The sequence below is a fragment of the Neopsephotus bourkii genome, unplaced genomic scaffold, assembly GCF_033783945.1.
Source record: "Neopsephotus bourkii isolate Nb327-2 ecotype Australia unplaced genomic scaffold, CSIRO-AGI_Nbou_v1 NB_230, whole genome shotgun sequence".
Taxonomy (NCBI): Eukaryota; Metazoa; Chordata; class Aves; order Psittaciformes; family Psittacidae; genus Neopsephotus; species Neopsephotus bourkii.
In genome coordinates this window covers 291,298-308,350 of record NW_026900740.1, presented here as the reverse complement: position 1 = coordinate 308,350, position 17,053 = coordinate 291,298, and the positions used below count along the sequence as shown (strand labels likewise).

Sequence of the window (17,053 nt, the reverse complement as noted above, 5' to 3'; positions counted from 1 at the left end):
GAGCCTGCTGGTGCAGGGGGATTTCAGGTAAGGAGGATGAAGAAGGTAACCCAGCAAATGAGCTGCCCTAATGCTTGCTTTTTTAAAATGAGCTTTCTCTGGGATTAGTATCCTAGGGCTGCAGCTGGGATTAACTATGTAGGTATGAATAGTAAGATGCTGAAGTGTGGCCTTGTCGCAAGTCCTACACACATTCAGGCAGTGTAGCAATGTTTTTGTTTCACTTGCTGCCTCTTCCCTGTAGCACACAATGCCTATAATCTGAATCTCTGAATGAACCTTTGTTTGGGGAAATACTGTTAGTTTTGGCTCTTGGAGAGCTGAGCTGACAGGCCCAGCTCCCCAGTAAAACAGATTGGAGATGAAAAAACAAACTAAAACCACGCCTTCAAAAAAGAAATGCTGGGGAGAAGCCAAAACTTTCCTTTTCTGTGTTGCTGGAAAAGCTGATCTCTTTAGCTACTGTAATATCAAATCAGGGGGGTTCTGTTGCTTAAATTAAGAGCTTAATTCTCATCACCTGCAATGAAAAGAAGAATCTTAGTCTACCTGAACAGGTTGCATGATCACGGACAGCAAGGAATTGGGGTGCAGGGCCACAGAGGAAGTGGATTTTTAGGCAGAACAAGGCAAAAAAGACATCTTGTAGCACAAGGGCAGTGGGAATCTGTTAACGAAACAGGAAAATGCAGTGTGTTTCTGTAGCTCGTTCCTGTAAACTGAATTTAACAAATTCAGATTGGAAACAAATTAATTTGCTTATAGCTATGGTTCACAAGACCCTGTGGTCCATGTAAGTGATCCCAGGAAAGATAACAAGAAGTTATCTTTCCTGGGAATATATATTTGGGCAGCAGGGTCAGGCCTGTGGAATCTGAGCTGCTGTGCTCAGAGGTTTGTGTTTAATTCCATGTACGATAGATCTAGGCCAGGTGCTGTCTGAGTGCAAGAGAAAAAATAACTGCTCCTGAGCTAGAGAGCCAGCTCTAGCCAGGGATTTTCCTTGTCCCTACATAGCAAAACAAGTGAAAGATGAGAGGAGGGTGGAAATGAGGAGTTCACATGTAGAGTATGGCGGTGTGTCAAAAAAAATCTGTGTCCCACTTCTAGTGCTGTCACTCACACACTTCACAGTCATGGCCATATCATTCAGTCTCACTGTTACTTCTTTCCGAGCAAGAGATCATGAATTTCTTCTTTCAGAGAGTATTTTAAAGACCTCTTCTTTTGCGCAGCATTTAGTTCACTGCAGCTTGCCAGCTGAAATGCCTTGCTCAGCGACATTGACATGTCATGGTGTGGAGAATGAACTTCGATTTCTGGTTCTGAATGGGGGAAGGGGATTTTTCAGACTCTTATTTACAGCAAAGTCTTCCCTATTGTCTCCTATTAGAGAAGGATTTGAGACACAATGCTGTGGTATTGTTTGGACTGTTTCTGAGGTACGTGAGAACTGGGGAACTGAAGTTGAATCAGAAACACACTTCTTTATAAAGCTCAAATGCTTTATTAAGCCAAGTTCTACTGTGCTATACTCTACAGTTTCCATTCAAACTACCTATTAAATGGAGGTTATAAAGGCTACCAGATGAGCCTTCTGTGGTTGTCTTGTTTTGGGTGGCATTTATCTTAATGTTTAAAACTTTCTCTGCTCCTTCAGTGCTCTTAGAGAAACGCATGATTCTTACGATGCTGGTGTTCCTAAATACTAGTTAGTAATGAACAAAGAAACCAACCAAACTTCTGGGTTTGCACACACATAAATGTCCATTTCTGTCCAAATCCAGAGGGTGGTTGTGTCATCTGCTTCTGTGCAGACTGAAGTCCATCTTAAAATCCTCTGATTTAAGGGAGGAGAACAACTCTTCTGTTGTCAGTCGTATTGGAGCTTGATCATGCTGCTGCTGATGTTGGAAGTGATTTTTCAGTGTTACAGGGAACTATTGGTTTAAATTTGAAGTCATCCTAACAGCTGTGAATGGCATCTTGTGTGCCATGTGCTCGTTAAGGAAGGTCACCTATTTGCCATGTCCCTACTGAGTTAAAAGCATCACTAAAATGTCCACTGAGATCATTCTTTAACTGGGTGTTATTGACAGAGAAGAAAACAAGGTTCTCGGATGCAAGAAATGGACATTACCAGGGTAAAATCTGTTTTTTACCATGTCAGAATATATACCTCTGCCCTGGTGACCTTTCAGTTGATTGAAAATCACTTGTGTTTAAAAGAATCTGCTTTTAAACCACAACTGCTTTCAGTGGCATTTGAACAGTGGAGAGGGTTGTTTTACTTTGACAGATCAGTGCTGTGTTGTCTGTCTGCCTGCTGGGATCTCCGTTGCCTGAGGTAGTTCCTGAACTGGGAAAAAGTATATAAAAGGCTTGGGAATGGACTCCAGGCTCTCTTGGCATATTCAGGACTCTTAAGGTGAAAGCTGGAGCATATGGAATTGGCAGCCTGGATTGTCTGCAGCTTCTGTTCTAAAAACACTGCGACTCCAAAGAACGTCAGGGCCTCTGTGTCCAAGGGGAATTCCAGCTCTGTTGCCTCTTCAGCTGCAGCTTTTTTAGTTTGCTTGCTATGATCAAATCACTTGAGGGCATTTGGTTTCAGAGGTAGAGGTTCCTACACAGGAGACTGAGCTGAGCTGCTGGAATGTACTGCACATTATCCACCAGATACTTTTCAGCTGCTTTGATTTGATCTGTGTTTCATAGTGATGAAGGTGTAAAAGTCACATATTCCTTCAGCATTGAGCCAGCGCATCCTGGGTAGCAACAACCCTGCAAAATGCAAGTGAGAGCCTAATTCCTTTCCTTGGGCACAGTCTGTGAAGCACCAGTATCCTCTAGGACATGCTGGTGTGCATGCAGCTTTACCAGCTTGTACCATGCAGTATTTAGTCCAAACCTCCTTTGGGATGCTCCCTTCCTGCCTTCTTTGGAAGCAGCCCTCCTGCAGAGGAGTAGCAGCAGCTGTTGTGGACGGAGCCAGGGCCGTGTGTTCACTGACATGCTCACAGGTACACTGTGACCAAAGTGTGCTCATGGAGTTGCTCTGCATTTCTGATGGGAGTCAGCATGGTCTTAGGAGATGTGGAACTGGTGGGAGCAGCAGCCAGTGAGTCTCTCCATGTGGGTTTTTTCCTGTTGTTGTTTTGCTGCTTTAAAACCTGAAGCTGGCTTTCAGTTTGCAGCTGCTCTTGGGCACAGTTGTGCAAAGTAACTGACTTTGGAATTTGGAATAGTGTCTAAACACTGATGTCAGCTTCATGCTGATTCCTCTCCACTGAGGCTGAAGTCATTTCACTTCTGACCTCGAGCTGGACTTGTGCTTTGCTCCCATGGGAACTAGAAATAATAATTATTTTAAGAATAGGTTCTTAATCACTTCCTTCTTTTGATGGGCTACTTTTGTTTAGCTTTTCGTAAGAATGTAACAGAAAATGTTTGAACCTGTGTGTGTTTTAATGCCACTTTTGATTGGCTGCTTGAAGGATTTCACAAGAATTCATTACAATTCCTTCTAGGTTTGTTCTTTTTATTCTGAGCGGAGACTGTTCAAGTTCCGTTGCTTTGGCAAACTGGGCAGCATCACAGATACGAAGAGATGCACACTGAATTGAACTTCTTAGTCAAAGGCATGTGGCTGTTTTGTCAGGGTTGGTGGTGTATCAGCATGTTAATCTGTCTCTGACCTGTTAAAGTACGTATGAGAAACAGGAAAAGATGTGCTTTAATCTGGGTTTAGAAGGAATGATAAGACAAGGTACGTGATGGTTTAGAGGCACAGCAGGGTAGGTGATGAGATGGTTTGCATGTGGAGATCCACTGTCTGCCCTGACCCCAGGAGCTGGGGAGCAGTGAGATAAACTACTTTATTTGGGGATCTTCCCATAAACTGAAAGAGCCTTGAAACATACAGGTGGGATTTTGGGAATCTTTCTGCCATCAGGCAACAGCTCACCTGATGGTGGTTTAATCTATTGCTACAACTGGTATTATACACAGCAGTAAAAATGAAAGAGCAGAACTGGCTTTTCTTTACCTGCCACTTGGCTAAGGTCTGGCATTTGCCCATCTGTTACTGTCACAGTTCTGGGTATATCTAAGTAGTAACAGTAGCAGTGATGCTAGCAAGGGAGAAAGGAATGATGAGCCAAGTATTTGAAAGCGATAATTCAGTATCCTACTTTTGGCAGCTCTGGCATTCTGGCATCTTTTGTGTAGGCTGTGAGGACTTGTTTATAGTATTGCAAGGTATATTACAAGTTTTTTTTAAAAAGAGCTGCTATCGGGTTTCCCAGAGCAAGCAGGAAATGGGGGATCAGCAGTTCTCCAGCTTCAGGCGTCTGCGTGGCCTTGGGCAAGCCAAGGGAAATGCCTGGCACTTCTGCAGGGTGTGCTTCCTATTCTCGCTGTGGTTTTAGAGCTAAGTGTAAAGCAAGGACTTTAAAAGAAGAATAATTCATCTCTGGGTACGTTTGTACTGAATGTGTGATAGCAAATACACAGTGCCCTAGCACAGGCCAGTTCTAGTGTGTGTCTCTCTTGTGCCACTGCAATTCATGGTCCAAGTCACTCCCAATCGGCCGGATGCTTGGTGATGTTTTGCAGGAGGGCAGTGTTTGGAGGTGGCATTGCTCCTGTCACTCATTTGTGTGCTCTTGAGTACAGGAGACTTTAACCTCAACCTGATGCTTGTGTTGCCTTTGCCTGTGGTGTTGATTGTGCTTTGTACTGCTGGTATTTGAATTGCTTCCATTGTAGTGAGGCTGCACAAGCAGCATGAGGAGATGAGAACTAGGAAGATGCATAGCTAAATCCATAAAAACCAAGAGGGAACCTGGGATAGGCACTTATATAGGCACTATACTTTAATGTCTGGCTTGAAATTTACAATGTTGTGAATATTTCCTACTTCCTCTGCTCTGCCAGTAATATGGATTAATGATTCATAAAGGTGTGTTTTAAGGGCTGGGTAGTTCCTATTTAAACAGTGCTTACTGGAGTCCCCGTTGTTCTTCCATCTTCTGTCCATCTCCCACATCCCAGCATTGTTCATACTTGAGCCATTTTTCATTCCAGCCTTCCTCTTCCTTGGAGAGAAGTTACAATTTCCAGCCTGATGGTGAGCCTTTGTGCCCACCTCTGTTTACAAGCATTATAAAATTGGTGGGTGATAGCTTTTGTTGGGCCGGAACTGTCATTTCATTCTTCTTTTCCATTGTTACCAGCCTGGAAAATCGAATGGAACTGAAGAAATCAACTTCTGTTGACTTCATCCCAGCCCCCTGCAAAATTCAAGCCAAAACTATATGCAGCCAAGTGTGCAAAAACCTTCTAGGCCTGGGTTTGGGCTTACTTTTGAGCAGTGTTATTCTCAACTGATGGAAGCTATAAGTTGGCATTTGAGAAGGTGGGGTGCTGGCCAGGAGAAGAGTGTGGGTGAAATGAGTTTCAGTCTTACTGAAGATACTTGTGACACCATTTGTGACAGCCATGGACAAGTGCATGGCAAAGCTGTCCCTGGCCAGGCGTGGCTCGGTGTAGTTTTTAGTGTTGACACTTTGGGAGTTTTGATGGGATGCTTTGTCTTGAAGAGCAGACCCGAAAGCAGAATGATGTGTTGTCTGTTTTGTTTCAGTGGAAAGCTGGTTTCACCAAAATGGAAAAACTTTAAAGGCTTAAAACTTCAGTGGAGAGATAAAATCCGTCTCAATAACGCCATCTGGAGGGCATGGTACATGCAGTGTAAGTGTCGGGCTTCCTTGGGTTGCTTGCTGTGAAACACTTTTGAGAGACATTTAAGTAGCAAGAGAATTGAAATTCCTGTCTGATGAAAAGCTAAAGAATGTGCTGAAGGCAGATTCGGTGTCTCAGAGGCTGTTGTGGCAGTACCATTGGATCAGTGCTTTCCACATGTCCACACAGAGGCTGCACTGAGCAGTCCAAGTACAGCCTGAGGTCTCCCCATTTCCTGTGGGTTAGCTGGAAGGAACCCTGGCATGATGATGGGGGTTTTCCCACCTCTTGCTGTTGAAGTGACTAAACTCTCTGCCCAGCTGCATGTGCTGAGCACTTGCACTTCCATTCTTGTTTCAGACCTGGAGAAGCGCAAGAATCCCGTGTGCCACTTTGTGACTCCGCTGGATGGCTCCGTGGATGTGGATGAACATCGACGGCCGGAGGTGTGTAAAACCTGAGGAACATCCTAATGAGCTCTGGGCTTTATAACAAGATCTTCTGGTCTGCTAGGCATGAGAGCAGCATAGCAATTCTTTGCTCTGCTGTCTTGATTTTGAAGGAATCATTAATATAACGCAGACTGAAGCCATTGTTACAAGTTTATCATCTTGAGGTGATCAGGGTGCAACTGGAAGAATGTTTATTATCTACATAACTTACGTTTATGTCCCAGTTTAGTGAAACATAAAATCATAGACTCAGCCAGGTTGGAAAAGACCTTTAAGATCATCAAATCCAACCATTTCCCAGCACTAACCTATGGCACTAAGGGCCTTGTCTACAACAGTTTGTGACCACTTTCAGGGACGGTGACTCCACCACTGCCCTGTGCAGCCTGTTTCAATTCCAAACCCTCTCAGTGAAGAACTATTTCCTAACACCCAGTCTAAACCTCCCCTGGGCAGGTATAGAAGTGCAATTTGAATAGTTAAGATTTTGACAGCCTCCTCTCTTTTCTGGCTGGAGATTGCTGGAGTCAGTGGGAAATCAGTGATGAGTATTACATCTTGAGGGTTGAATCTAAGTGACCCTGTGAGAGTTTTCTGTATTTTATTCAATTGTTAGGGTGTGCTTTCAAGACAATGAGCAATTGTGATTTTGGTTTTTTTTTTCTCTTTCAAGGTAACTTGACAAAAAGAGCAAATACAAGTCTGTGCACTTTCATTTTTTTGGTCTTTAAACATAAGAGAAAACTAATGACTGCCCTCTGGCTCTGTGCAGAAAACCATTGAGACCCTTGTGGGGGCAATATGTGGCTGTATACTCATAACTCTAGAATAATTTATAACTCAGAGGAGTTCCAGATGAGTTTGTAGAACTGTCTCAGGCTTATGAAAGAGCAGTGTTGATGTTTGTGTTGGCAGGTGACCCCAGAAGACAAGGAGGTTGTGCTAAGACTCTCATTAGTCTGCTGTCCCCAACTTACACACTGCTGTCTGTGATACATTAAACGCCCAGTGTTCTGATCCTTTTGTTGCTGTTAACGTGGCCCACAAAGTCACTACTGAGCTGGACATTGCATTTCTATTGCTTTGTGTCATTCTGAAGAGCTTTTGTGTACATGTGTGCATGTTCATGTGGCCTTGGGAAATTCTCTTTGCCTGTTTTTCTGCAGAACAGGGAATTGTATTTTGCTTTATACATTACACCTCAGTAAATTAATTTTGAAGTTAATTTGCTTTGTTTTGGTTTTTTGCCACGTCTTAGCTATTGGTTGTGGTTGAGCTGATGTGGGAGATGCTGACAGTGCAGTCAGACATCATCTCTTGTTATTTGATTGTGGGAAAGATAAAGTTAGTACTGTCAGATGTGCCTGTGATAACTGAACTCTGGGACAGTGTAGGCTGCTGATACATGAGCTCATACAGAATTAGCATGTTTCTTTTGCATCTTTTATGCCTGAATATTTGCTTGGAAATGTACTGACCATTCAGCCAGTCTGTGAGTCTGTGTAATTCCTGGTATGTGTTTGTGTTCTCAGGCCATTGCAACAGAAGGGAAGTACTGGAAACGAAGAATTGAAATAGTTATCAGGGAATACCACAAGTGGAGAACATACTTCAAGAAAAGGGTCTGTTGTTTTACACAGTGGAAATGCCTTATTTGAACTTGATCAGTATGTAGTTGCTTTTTGAGTTTCGATGTCACTTTTGCCAGCATGCAAGAATATGTAAACCAGCTGATAAGCTACTACAGGCATACTCGCTGATTAGCCCCACTTAACTAAACCTTACTGTGCAGGGACCCACTGTGCATGTTTGGGACTTAAAAGTTTTGCAAAAAAAGGTCTTCTATTAACATGCACAAGGACCTGTTCTGACTTTAACACCTGCTTTGTTCTTCTTTTGCAGTTACAGAAACATAAAGATGAAGATCTTTCAAGTTTGGTCAGGGTAGGTAATACCTCTGATAAGTGGCATCATTTGTGCTGGTAGAAGCTGCAGTAAGTGACAGAGCTGTAACGTGCAGTAGCTTGCATTGATTAAAATCTGAAGACAAGCATTTTGCTTTAGCCTTAATTAAGGTTGGAAGCCATGGTGTTTCTGTGCTGTAGAGAGCTGTAAGCTTTGTAACTTCAATTGAATGGAGGCGGGGTTGAATGTAAAGTGTTCTGACAGAAGAGATAGCAATCAGTATTGGGTGTCCAGAAAGATCAGTCTCCTTGAGGGCTGGCACATTATTTCATCTCATTACTGAATTGTAACTGCATTACTGCCTAGTTTGTGTAACTGGAGCTGTGAAGATGTGTGTGCTACATATTGCAACTCTTCCTGCTGCCCACAACGTGGGCGGATAATGTGCCAGGATCCTAAAAAAGGCAAAGTGTTTAAAGGAACATTGATACCATCATTTAGTATGCCCCCTAAAGTCATCAAACCAACTTGGGGTGTATAAATTGGTGGTCAGAAGCACTGTTCTGATGTTGGGGGTGTTTTTTGGAGCCAAGCATGAGTCTGGATCCACTCCAGTTTACAAAACTAGTCAGCTCTTTTGACTCTGAGCTCCAGTGCACCATCATGGTCTGTTGGTGTAGCTACTGCATGTTTGCTCAGCCACAGGAGCCTGTCTGTGCTTTTCGTTTGCAGCAAATGGAAGGCAATGCAATTTGGCTTAGCCTGTAGTGAAGGACAGGTAAATCAATGTATTTTGCATGGGCTGTGCCCACAAGAATCTCAGCATACCTTGTGCAAAGTCAGGTTACAGGTACACTTACCTATGTTTCAGAGATTCAGATATACTTCAAGATAGGAGTTGTTTTTGAATTTTTGCTGTGCATGTTACGTTAAAATCTTTATACAGTCCAAGGGATTGTTAAGCTTTAGGTGCAAAAATACATGTATATTCAATGAAACTACAAACTGTTGATGAGACTGTTTTGTTTTAAGTCCTTCTATTCAACATCTGGTTTGGGGGCAAAAACGTTTCCCAGAATGATGTGGTATTCTACTGCAGCTTTCTGTTGAGACCCAAACCAGTGAGCTGAAGCTGTTGGTGTATCAGAAGTACCACTGGTGTCTTTCAGTCCCTTTGCATGGCTCCTAAAGAAGAATTTCTTTCTCTAAAGATGTGAAAAATTAAGGCTATTTTATATAGCAGACCAGACTGCTTTAGCATTGTCTGATTTTCCTTCCCTTCCTTTGGCAGGATGATGATGTGGTTCTCTGGCAAAAAAGAAGGTATGGCAGAGAAACCCCTGTCCCTATGGAGGAAGGCAGCCTCTTGGATGCAGATATGCTCATGTCCGAGTTCACCGACACACTGTTCTCCACACTGTCTTCACATCAGCTGGTTTCCTGGCCAAATTCCAGGGACATAGGTATGTGTTGGCTGTTAGCTGAGTTGCAGTGGGAACACTAGAAGTCTGGTTTGCTGCTTTGCTGCTTTTCTAGTCTTGTTTAGGAAATTTATCTATCTTTGCTGATAGAGATAAAAGTAGGTCAGAGAATGCAGCTGTCTCGTGCTTTTTAGGTGATGGTATTTCATTTATTCATCCAAATTTATTTTCTATCTTAGCTTCTTACATGCTGCTCCTGGCAATGTTGCTCTGAATAAATCTATAATAAGCAGTATTTACCTTTATTGGGGTGAAGGCTTTGTTATTTATTTCAAATTATGCGTGTGTGTATTTAAGGGAGTGCCTGTGTATTTTTCTTCAGATGCATCCCTTAGAACAAGTGCAAATCACATCCGTAAAACCAGTCCCAAGAGCCTATACAGCTCTGTTTAGTCCTCTGTATCTGATAGCTCTGATTATGATGAGACAGCAGGTGTCCACTACACATCATCCTTGCTGCATGGATGTCTAAGCAACTCCAGAGCAACATGGAGTATATATGCAGTTTCCTCTGCTCTTATGAGACTCCAGCTGTAGCATTGCATTTAACTCGTGGGGCTCCCAACATAGGAGGGACCTGGAGCTGCTGGAGCGAGTCTAGAGGAGGCCATGGAGATGTTGCAAGGGGTGGAGCAGCTCTGCTCTAGAGCAAGGCTGAGAAAGCTGGGCTGGTTCAGCTTGGAGAAGGCTACAGGGAGACCTTAGAGCAGGTCCAATGCCTAAAGGGGCTGCAAGAAACCTGGAGAGGGGCTTTGGACAAGGGCCTGTAGGGACAGGACAAGGGGAATGGCTTTAACCTGCCAGAGGGGAGACTGAGATGAGCTCTTAGGCAGAAGCTCTTCCCTGTGAGGGTGCTGAGGCGCTGGCACAGAGTGCCCAGGGAAGCTGTGGCTGCCCCATCCCTGGCAGCGTTCAAGGCCAGTTTGGACCTGTGTCCAGCCTGGGGCTTGGAGCAAGCTGCTCTAGTGGAAGGTGTCCCTGCCCATGGCAGGGGCTTGGAACTGGATGAGTTTTAATGTCGCTTCCAACCCAGACCACTCTGTGGTATGATATGAAGTGTACTAGAGACAAAATTAAGTGTATGCTAGTTTAGTTTTAAAATCCTCTTCTAGGAGCTGTGGTGGTTTAGGTTGTGCTTCCTAGCAAGTTTGTATTGTGCAGCAGGAGCAGGACAAGAGGTCTGGGAGCAGGAGGTATCCAAACTTGGCAATCTCCAGTTGTTAGAGCCTTCGGGTGTCACCTCTTCCATTTTCCTAGTTGAAAGTTTCATTTCCCAGTGGGTTTGATTTCAGAGCTGTGCTGCAGTTGTGAAGAAAAGCAGATGCTCAGTTCATTTCAGCAGCAGTTTTCCTGGAAGCACCCTGGCCAAGCCTGGCTGTGGAGTGTGGGGTGATGTAGTCAACTGCTATATTCCTACTGGTGAAACTGTGTGAGTGATGTGACGCTAATCTAATCTGTCTCCTGAATTTTGCAGCACACTTAGGAAATGCTGACATGATTCAACCAGGGCTTATACCTCTCCAGCCAAATTTTGATTTTATGGATACTTTTGAGCCTTTTCAGGGTAAGAATCATATATATCTATATCTATATCTATCTCAAGTGATTTCTTTAAAAATGCAGTGAGTTGTGAACTAGTTTTTAACATTTAACACTTCTTAGTGATGAAGTAATTTAACACTTGTTTGCCTTGGAACATTTTCTGGTACTTTAAGAATTCTGTATGACATTAAACTACTGCTGCATACCTTGAGTATGAAAACCAGAAAAGTAATGGGTGACTTTTTATATTTCAGATTTATTCACACCCAGTCGTTCCAATAATTATTTCCCTTCTGCATCTGCTGTCAACTCAGCTACCACAGACAGCAGCAACCATTCTTCCCAGGTAAGAGAGTTCTTGGTATTCGAAGAGCCTCATCTCGGACACATATGTGCTCTGAAGACTCACAGACAGGAGCCATGTCCTTCTCAAAAGGAGCTCAGACAAGAGTTGCATGTATGAATCTGTGCTATTTCTCTTTCCTGACAGTCTCCTGTCCTGCCATCGGGTTCACTGCCCAACACACTTCCAGCAGGGAACATCAGTGATGGACTCATTACTTCCTCAGTACCTGCTCCTGTCATTCCTGATGTTGGCGCTGACCAGGGTTTGAACATTAAAAGTGAGGGATCTTTCATCCAGCCAGCAGACTACACTCCTGACTCGTCTCTCAGTGGGCCACAGACTTTTATGCCAGTGTTTCAGACTCCCCTGCCACTGCTTCAACCTGCAACGCAACAGCACCAGTCCCCGTTGCCTGCAGTGCCTCTGAATTCCAACATAAGCTCTCCACCAGCTCCCTTTGCTGCACCAGAAACCCAGAAGTTTGGCCTCTCTGAGTCTACAGTTATCACCCACACAGCTTCTGCAACTCTGACCCACAACGCCCCTGCCACCACCTTCAGCCAGAGCCAGAACCTTGTCCTGGCCACGCAGCAGCCGGGTGCAGGAGTGCCTTGTAACATGGCTTTCCAGACTACTGTCCTGCAGGGGCAGCCCTGGCCCCAGCTGCAGTCCCAACTGACATTTGCACTCCTCAAAGCTGTTCCTCTGGCCAGTGCTGGGACAAGGCCCAAACAGTCAAAAAAAATAGTGCCTGCTCCGAAGCCTGAAAATGTGTCCTTATTAAAGAATGCCTTCATCACCCCAGGTGAGAAGCTCTCGTGAGGTGATGTTTCTCTTTGCTGAGTGGGACTTGCAAGAGGGAGATACCTTCTTGTTTGTCTTGGTTTACATAATAAGTAAAAATACAGCTTCCTGAGGGTGTCCAAGGAACCCCTGAACCCACTGGTGTGTGGCTATGCTGTTCAGTGGGATGCTCTGGATTTGAAGCAGCGGTTTGGTTGTGAGTGTGAAAAGCTGACCTGGAGAAGCGGGTTTCTCCTTGTAAAACTTCGTGCTGAGCTGTACAGGTGCATCAGCACATGGGATGACTAGAGCTCTGTGTTCCTGCCCCATAGAAACCTTGATGTTGAAGCTAAATGCTGTTCTGAGTAACTGTGCCTTGGGAGCATTCAGCCACAGTAGGGTTGGAGATGGGAGGAAGAGGTAGGGATGGAGAATGGCAGATCTGTCCCTGTTGTTCACTCATCTGGCTGCCCTGGACAAGTTCCTGTGCCTGCTATGCATCATCTCACTCTGTAACACCAGGTACCATGGCACATCCTTTGGTAATGCTTTGGATGTATTCTGATGTTGATCTTAGGTGTGCCTGACACTTCTTTAGACCAAGTAAAGTGTTAACAAGGGAGCAGCTATTCAAGTAGAGCACAGCATTGGTCCAGATGAAAGCATAGGAGTGTGCCTCTCATCTACCATTAGTAATCCCTAGCAGAACTGGGGTGACGAGAATCAGCCCTTCCAGTGGGGAAGGATTCAAGACAGGTAGGGTGAGCTGGAGATCTTTGTCTGAAGCCATCTATGGGTTTGAGAAGCTGTCAGAAGCACGTGATTTTCAGAGTGTGAGTGCCGAACTGATACGTGGGACCTGCTCATTGGGTGTGATTTAGAGCCATCAGCACTGCACAAAGCTAAGAATAGCAAATACGAACAGAGGGAGTTGCTTGGTGGTTCTTGTGGGAAAGCTCAGGCTAGAGCAGAACAGGCAGTACACTTATGCTTGGGGTTATTGCACAGTGGTTTTAAGACTTGGGCTGGCTAGGGGCCAAGTGACTTCAGCCACTTGAAATGTGCAACAATAATGCAAAAAAAGCCCTGCCTGGAGCAGTGTTGCTAAACAGGGTTCACTAAGGAGTAGCTGTGTCTGCCAGGGCCTGGCATTGTGGTTACCCACCAGAAAAAAAACAGCATCATAAACAAACAAACAGCTCCCCCAAAAGAACACTGTTCAGGAGCAGAACAGACCCACGGGTCTAATTCTAGCATCTCCACTAGGCTGGTCCATGATTAATAGTACTGGGGTGTTAATGGCAGTGTTTCTGTGTTTAGTACATTATAAAGCAAGAGTCCGTGTACCTTCAGTAGTCAAGACATGCATTTCTCCTAGCAAAGCATTGCAGGCAACTCTCATTTAAAGAAGCCTTTGCTGCTGGCCTCCTTAGTGCTTCCTGGGTTGTTCTTTTTCCAGGGCTTCATCAGTTACTTCTAGGCCAACACAACAAATGGCTTTGTTTCTCATCTAGATTTAAGGTTGTTGCTGTTACTCATTCCTGGTAGGTGCATGTGTTCAGGGATCACAGTGCTCCTAAACTGCTGGGACACCAAGCTCAGAGGTTAAGTGCAAGGTTTTATCTAGAGGTTTATTTTTGGAAATAGAATATTCAGTACCTGTAATTGAGGCATTTACACCTGTCATTTGTGTTCAGGACAAAGAAATCGTCTCAAGACTACAAAGCAGATTGTACTATAACCTGGCTTGTTCAAAAGGGGTGTGTTACATTTACTGGTGATACAAGGACTCAAAGATCTGCGTGGGTTGTCTCATCAGGTGCAAGACTTCACATGGGAAAAAGCTCTGTTCTCACCACTTCAGGATGAGCATTGTGGGTTTGAGAAGAAAGTCCACAAACGATGCATGTGTAGGACAGAAACCTGAAAAGTGTAAAGGGACATCTAAGTATGTGCTGACTGTTACAGTTACCCCAATGGGGAAGTCAGAAGTACCAAGTCTGTGTAGCAGCATTAATGCACTGATAGGAGCAGCCTCTTGAGCTCAATAGAGATGTCGTAAGTCCAGCTGAGCAGTAGCTAACAGTGGAAGGGTTGTGATTCCAGCATTGTATGTGGGAATGCTCAGGCAAAGAATGAACTCCCTATACCCCAGTGACAGTGCTCTGCCAGATGTACCCACACAAGGGCTGACACAAGGTTTGTGCTGTCCACAGGCCTTTGTAATAAAGGCTATGCAGTTGATTAAAAACACAGTTGTTGGTCCCAGGGACCAGAGGACATCAGATATCCTGCACTGTTGTTCTGTTCTGCTATATGTGTCCTTCCTTATCCTGATGCTGAGCTGCAGAGGGGTAGGTTTGCAGTGCCTGAGCTATTGTGACACTTTTCATTCATTGTGACTATTAGTACAAAGGAGAGCTGAAGCCAATACAGGCTATGAATGAAATGAAGCAAGTTTGATTTAGCTTTCTCAAAAAGCATACAGAAGCTGTGTCTTTGTATGATTCTTCCCTCAGTGACAATACAGGATGGTTAATCGTGTTCTCTCTGAAGTGGAGGTAAGACCAACATCAGCATTAATGCCATGGTAATAATTGCACCTCTGCATTGGTTAAATAGAGACCTTCACAGATTTCTGTTAGACTCAAATACTAAAGTAGTGAAAAAACTTCAGAGCAAGGATGCTGATTCCTGTTGTGGGGGCAAGCTCCTGTACAGACTGGGTTTGTGAATTTTGTGTAACTTTCTTTGTGGAGACAATTGCTGCTATTCACCGTTATCTCTAGCTGTGTAACACTGCAGAAGTGCTGGTCCTTTATCCTGTTTGCTGGAATTTTGGTGCTGATTCCCAGTCACATTTGATTGTCTTGTGCTTGTGTGTCATGTAAAGCAACTGTAAAACCAGATAGTGAAAGAAGCTAGCAGAGAAAGGAACAGGATTTAATATCTATATGCACAAGGAAGCATGAAGTATTGAATATGCATCCTTCAGTTTGTTTCTGTCATTGACCCTTTCTGGGTCAGCAAGTGTGAGATCCAAGAAGTGATGAGAGGTGAAGATGATCTCGCTGCTGTCAAACCCAGCTCCAATGGAGTGGAGACACTTTGCACCTCCCTGATTTACTGCCTACCTCTGTAAATTCACCTTGAAAAAGGACATCAGAAGCCTCAGAAATAACTGGTGGTGTGTAAAGAGTCCTTTGTACTAGATAAACGGGATTGAGATTATCAGAAATAGTCCCAAATAGGTGCCTACTGATCCATTCCCCTGTTCCGTAACAAGTTACTTCACACAAAATAAGCTCCAGTTTTTTGATTTTTCTGTATTTTTTTTGTCTCATTAACTATTCTAACTTAATTGTGTTCTTCAGCTGCCTTTCAAGGACAGTCCAGAGCTGTGATTGTAACTCCAGCACCTTTAAAAAGAGAGGGGATTTTGACGCCAGCCACGTCTCAGTCTAATGTTGCAATTGCACCAGCTGGAATTGTCAGAGTAAGGAGAAGAAAAAACCTATGTATTTATTTTCTAGGCCTGTTACTTGCAAGTAGTTAGAGCCGTAATGTGCTCAGCAGGGTAACTAGTCCACTGAATCTCACCTTTTATGTGCATATGTGAGATTTATGTGCATATGTGTTTCTGCATTCAGTATTATGTTTGCTTATTTTTAATTTAGTTACTTTATGGGCCTGGAAGCACTATGTAGTCTTCACAGACTCTGTCTCACACAGCAGTAAGATTACAAATTGGCATGTGTACCACAGTACTATGAATGGGGATGGTTTGTGCCTTTTCTTACCTATGCAGAAGCCAGAGGAACCCAGGATGCTTGCCTTTCCATTTACACACTGGAAAGCATGCCTGGAGTTACAAGTGGGTTTCCTAATATGTTGAATGCAAGAAGATGGAAGTAGATCTTAGTATTTTATGTTGTTGATGTGTTGTAATACTGCTTAAAGTTATGAAAGGATACTGGTCTCCTGCCAGAAGTCTGACCTCAGTGCCTGCCAATTCCTTATGTATTAGCCCTTGTTTCGTGTCATCAGATTGTTAATCATGTATTAATTTGCTATTTTTAGTGAAAGGCAAGGTAACAAATCTCTCTTTCTCTCTCCCCTCCTTCTTCTTTCTCTCAACTCTTCTTCTGCTCTGCCCCCACCCTTCCCCTTCCTGCTCTCTTGTTCTTTCTCTGTTCTCCTCTGTGCTATTTCTATGCTGTTCCCAGGCTCCCGGGGTGACGGAGTTCCGTAGTAACATTCTGGTTGGTCCAGCACAGCGAGCACCAAGTAGTCAACAAACCCAGTCCACAGTCTCACATCTCTTCTCTCCTAGTGTAGTCCAGGATGTGTTGGTGAAAGGAGAGCAAATCCCTTCCCACAGTAGCAGTTCACAAGTTCCCTCACCTACACCTAGTAAGTTAGAAAGCTGTAAGCGTTCTCTCCCCTACACATGTGTTTCCATTGAGTAGGCAGGGTGTAAATGGGCCTTGTACCATAACTATAACTTTGGAGGATCTGAGATACAATCCTTGTTAACAGTAGGTAAGTGGAAAGACTCCTGCATGCCTGTTGATAGAGTGGTGTCTGGGCTGATTTTAGAAACATATGCTGGTTTTGCTGGTAAAGGGCTTGTAAGTGTTACCATCATGTCTCAGGCCATTAAAGCCCTCAAATAGAGGAGTCTAGCAGGATGATGGAATTGCAGCCTTTGCATTCAACATACCTTTGCTGAAACGTGTGTGAAGGGAGTGTTACATACCACTACTGAGAGGTATTATCCTTGTGCCATGAAGTACTAA

General features: G+C 44.0%; 1 protein-coding gene across 3 annotated transcripts in view; it reads left to right on the top strand.

Annotated features, from left to right (window-relative positions):
• Nucleotides 1–17,053, top strand: part of MLXIP (MLX interacting protein) — a 45,475-nt gene that overhangs the window by 19,204 nt on the left and 9,218 nt on the right. For 2 of the 3 annotated variants that reach the window (XR_009724075.1, XM_061344568.1), the window contains exons 2-11: nt 5,648–5,754; nt 6,106–6,191; nt 7,730–7,819; nt 8,100–8,141; nt 9,394–9,565; nt 11,058–11,147; nt 11,380–11,471; nt 11,616–12,276; nt 15,629–15,750; nt 16,481–16,667. Coding sequence is in view for 2 of the 3 variants with exons in the window: in XM_061344568.1 (XP_061200552.1) it covers nt 5,648–5,754; nt 6,106–6,191; nt 7,730–7,819; nt 8,100–8,141; nt 9,394–9,565; nt 11,058–11,147; nt 11,380–11,471; nt 11,616–12,276; nt 15,629–15,750; nt 16,481–16,667 (1,649 nt within the window). In the remaining variant the exon portion in view is untranslated. The remainder of the gene's footprint in view (nt 1–5,647; nt 5,755–6,105; nt 6,192–7,729; nt 7,820–8,099; nt 8,142–9,393; nt 9,566–11,057; nt 11,148–11,379; nt 11,472–11,615; nt 12,277–15,628; nt 15,751–16,480; nt 16,668–17,053) is intronic. The other variant, XM_061344569.1, reaches the window with a different exon arrangement.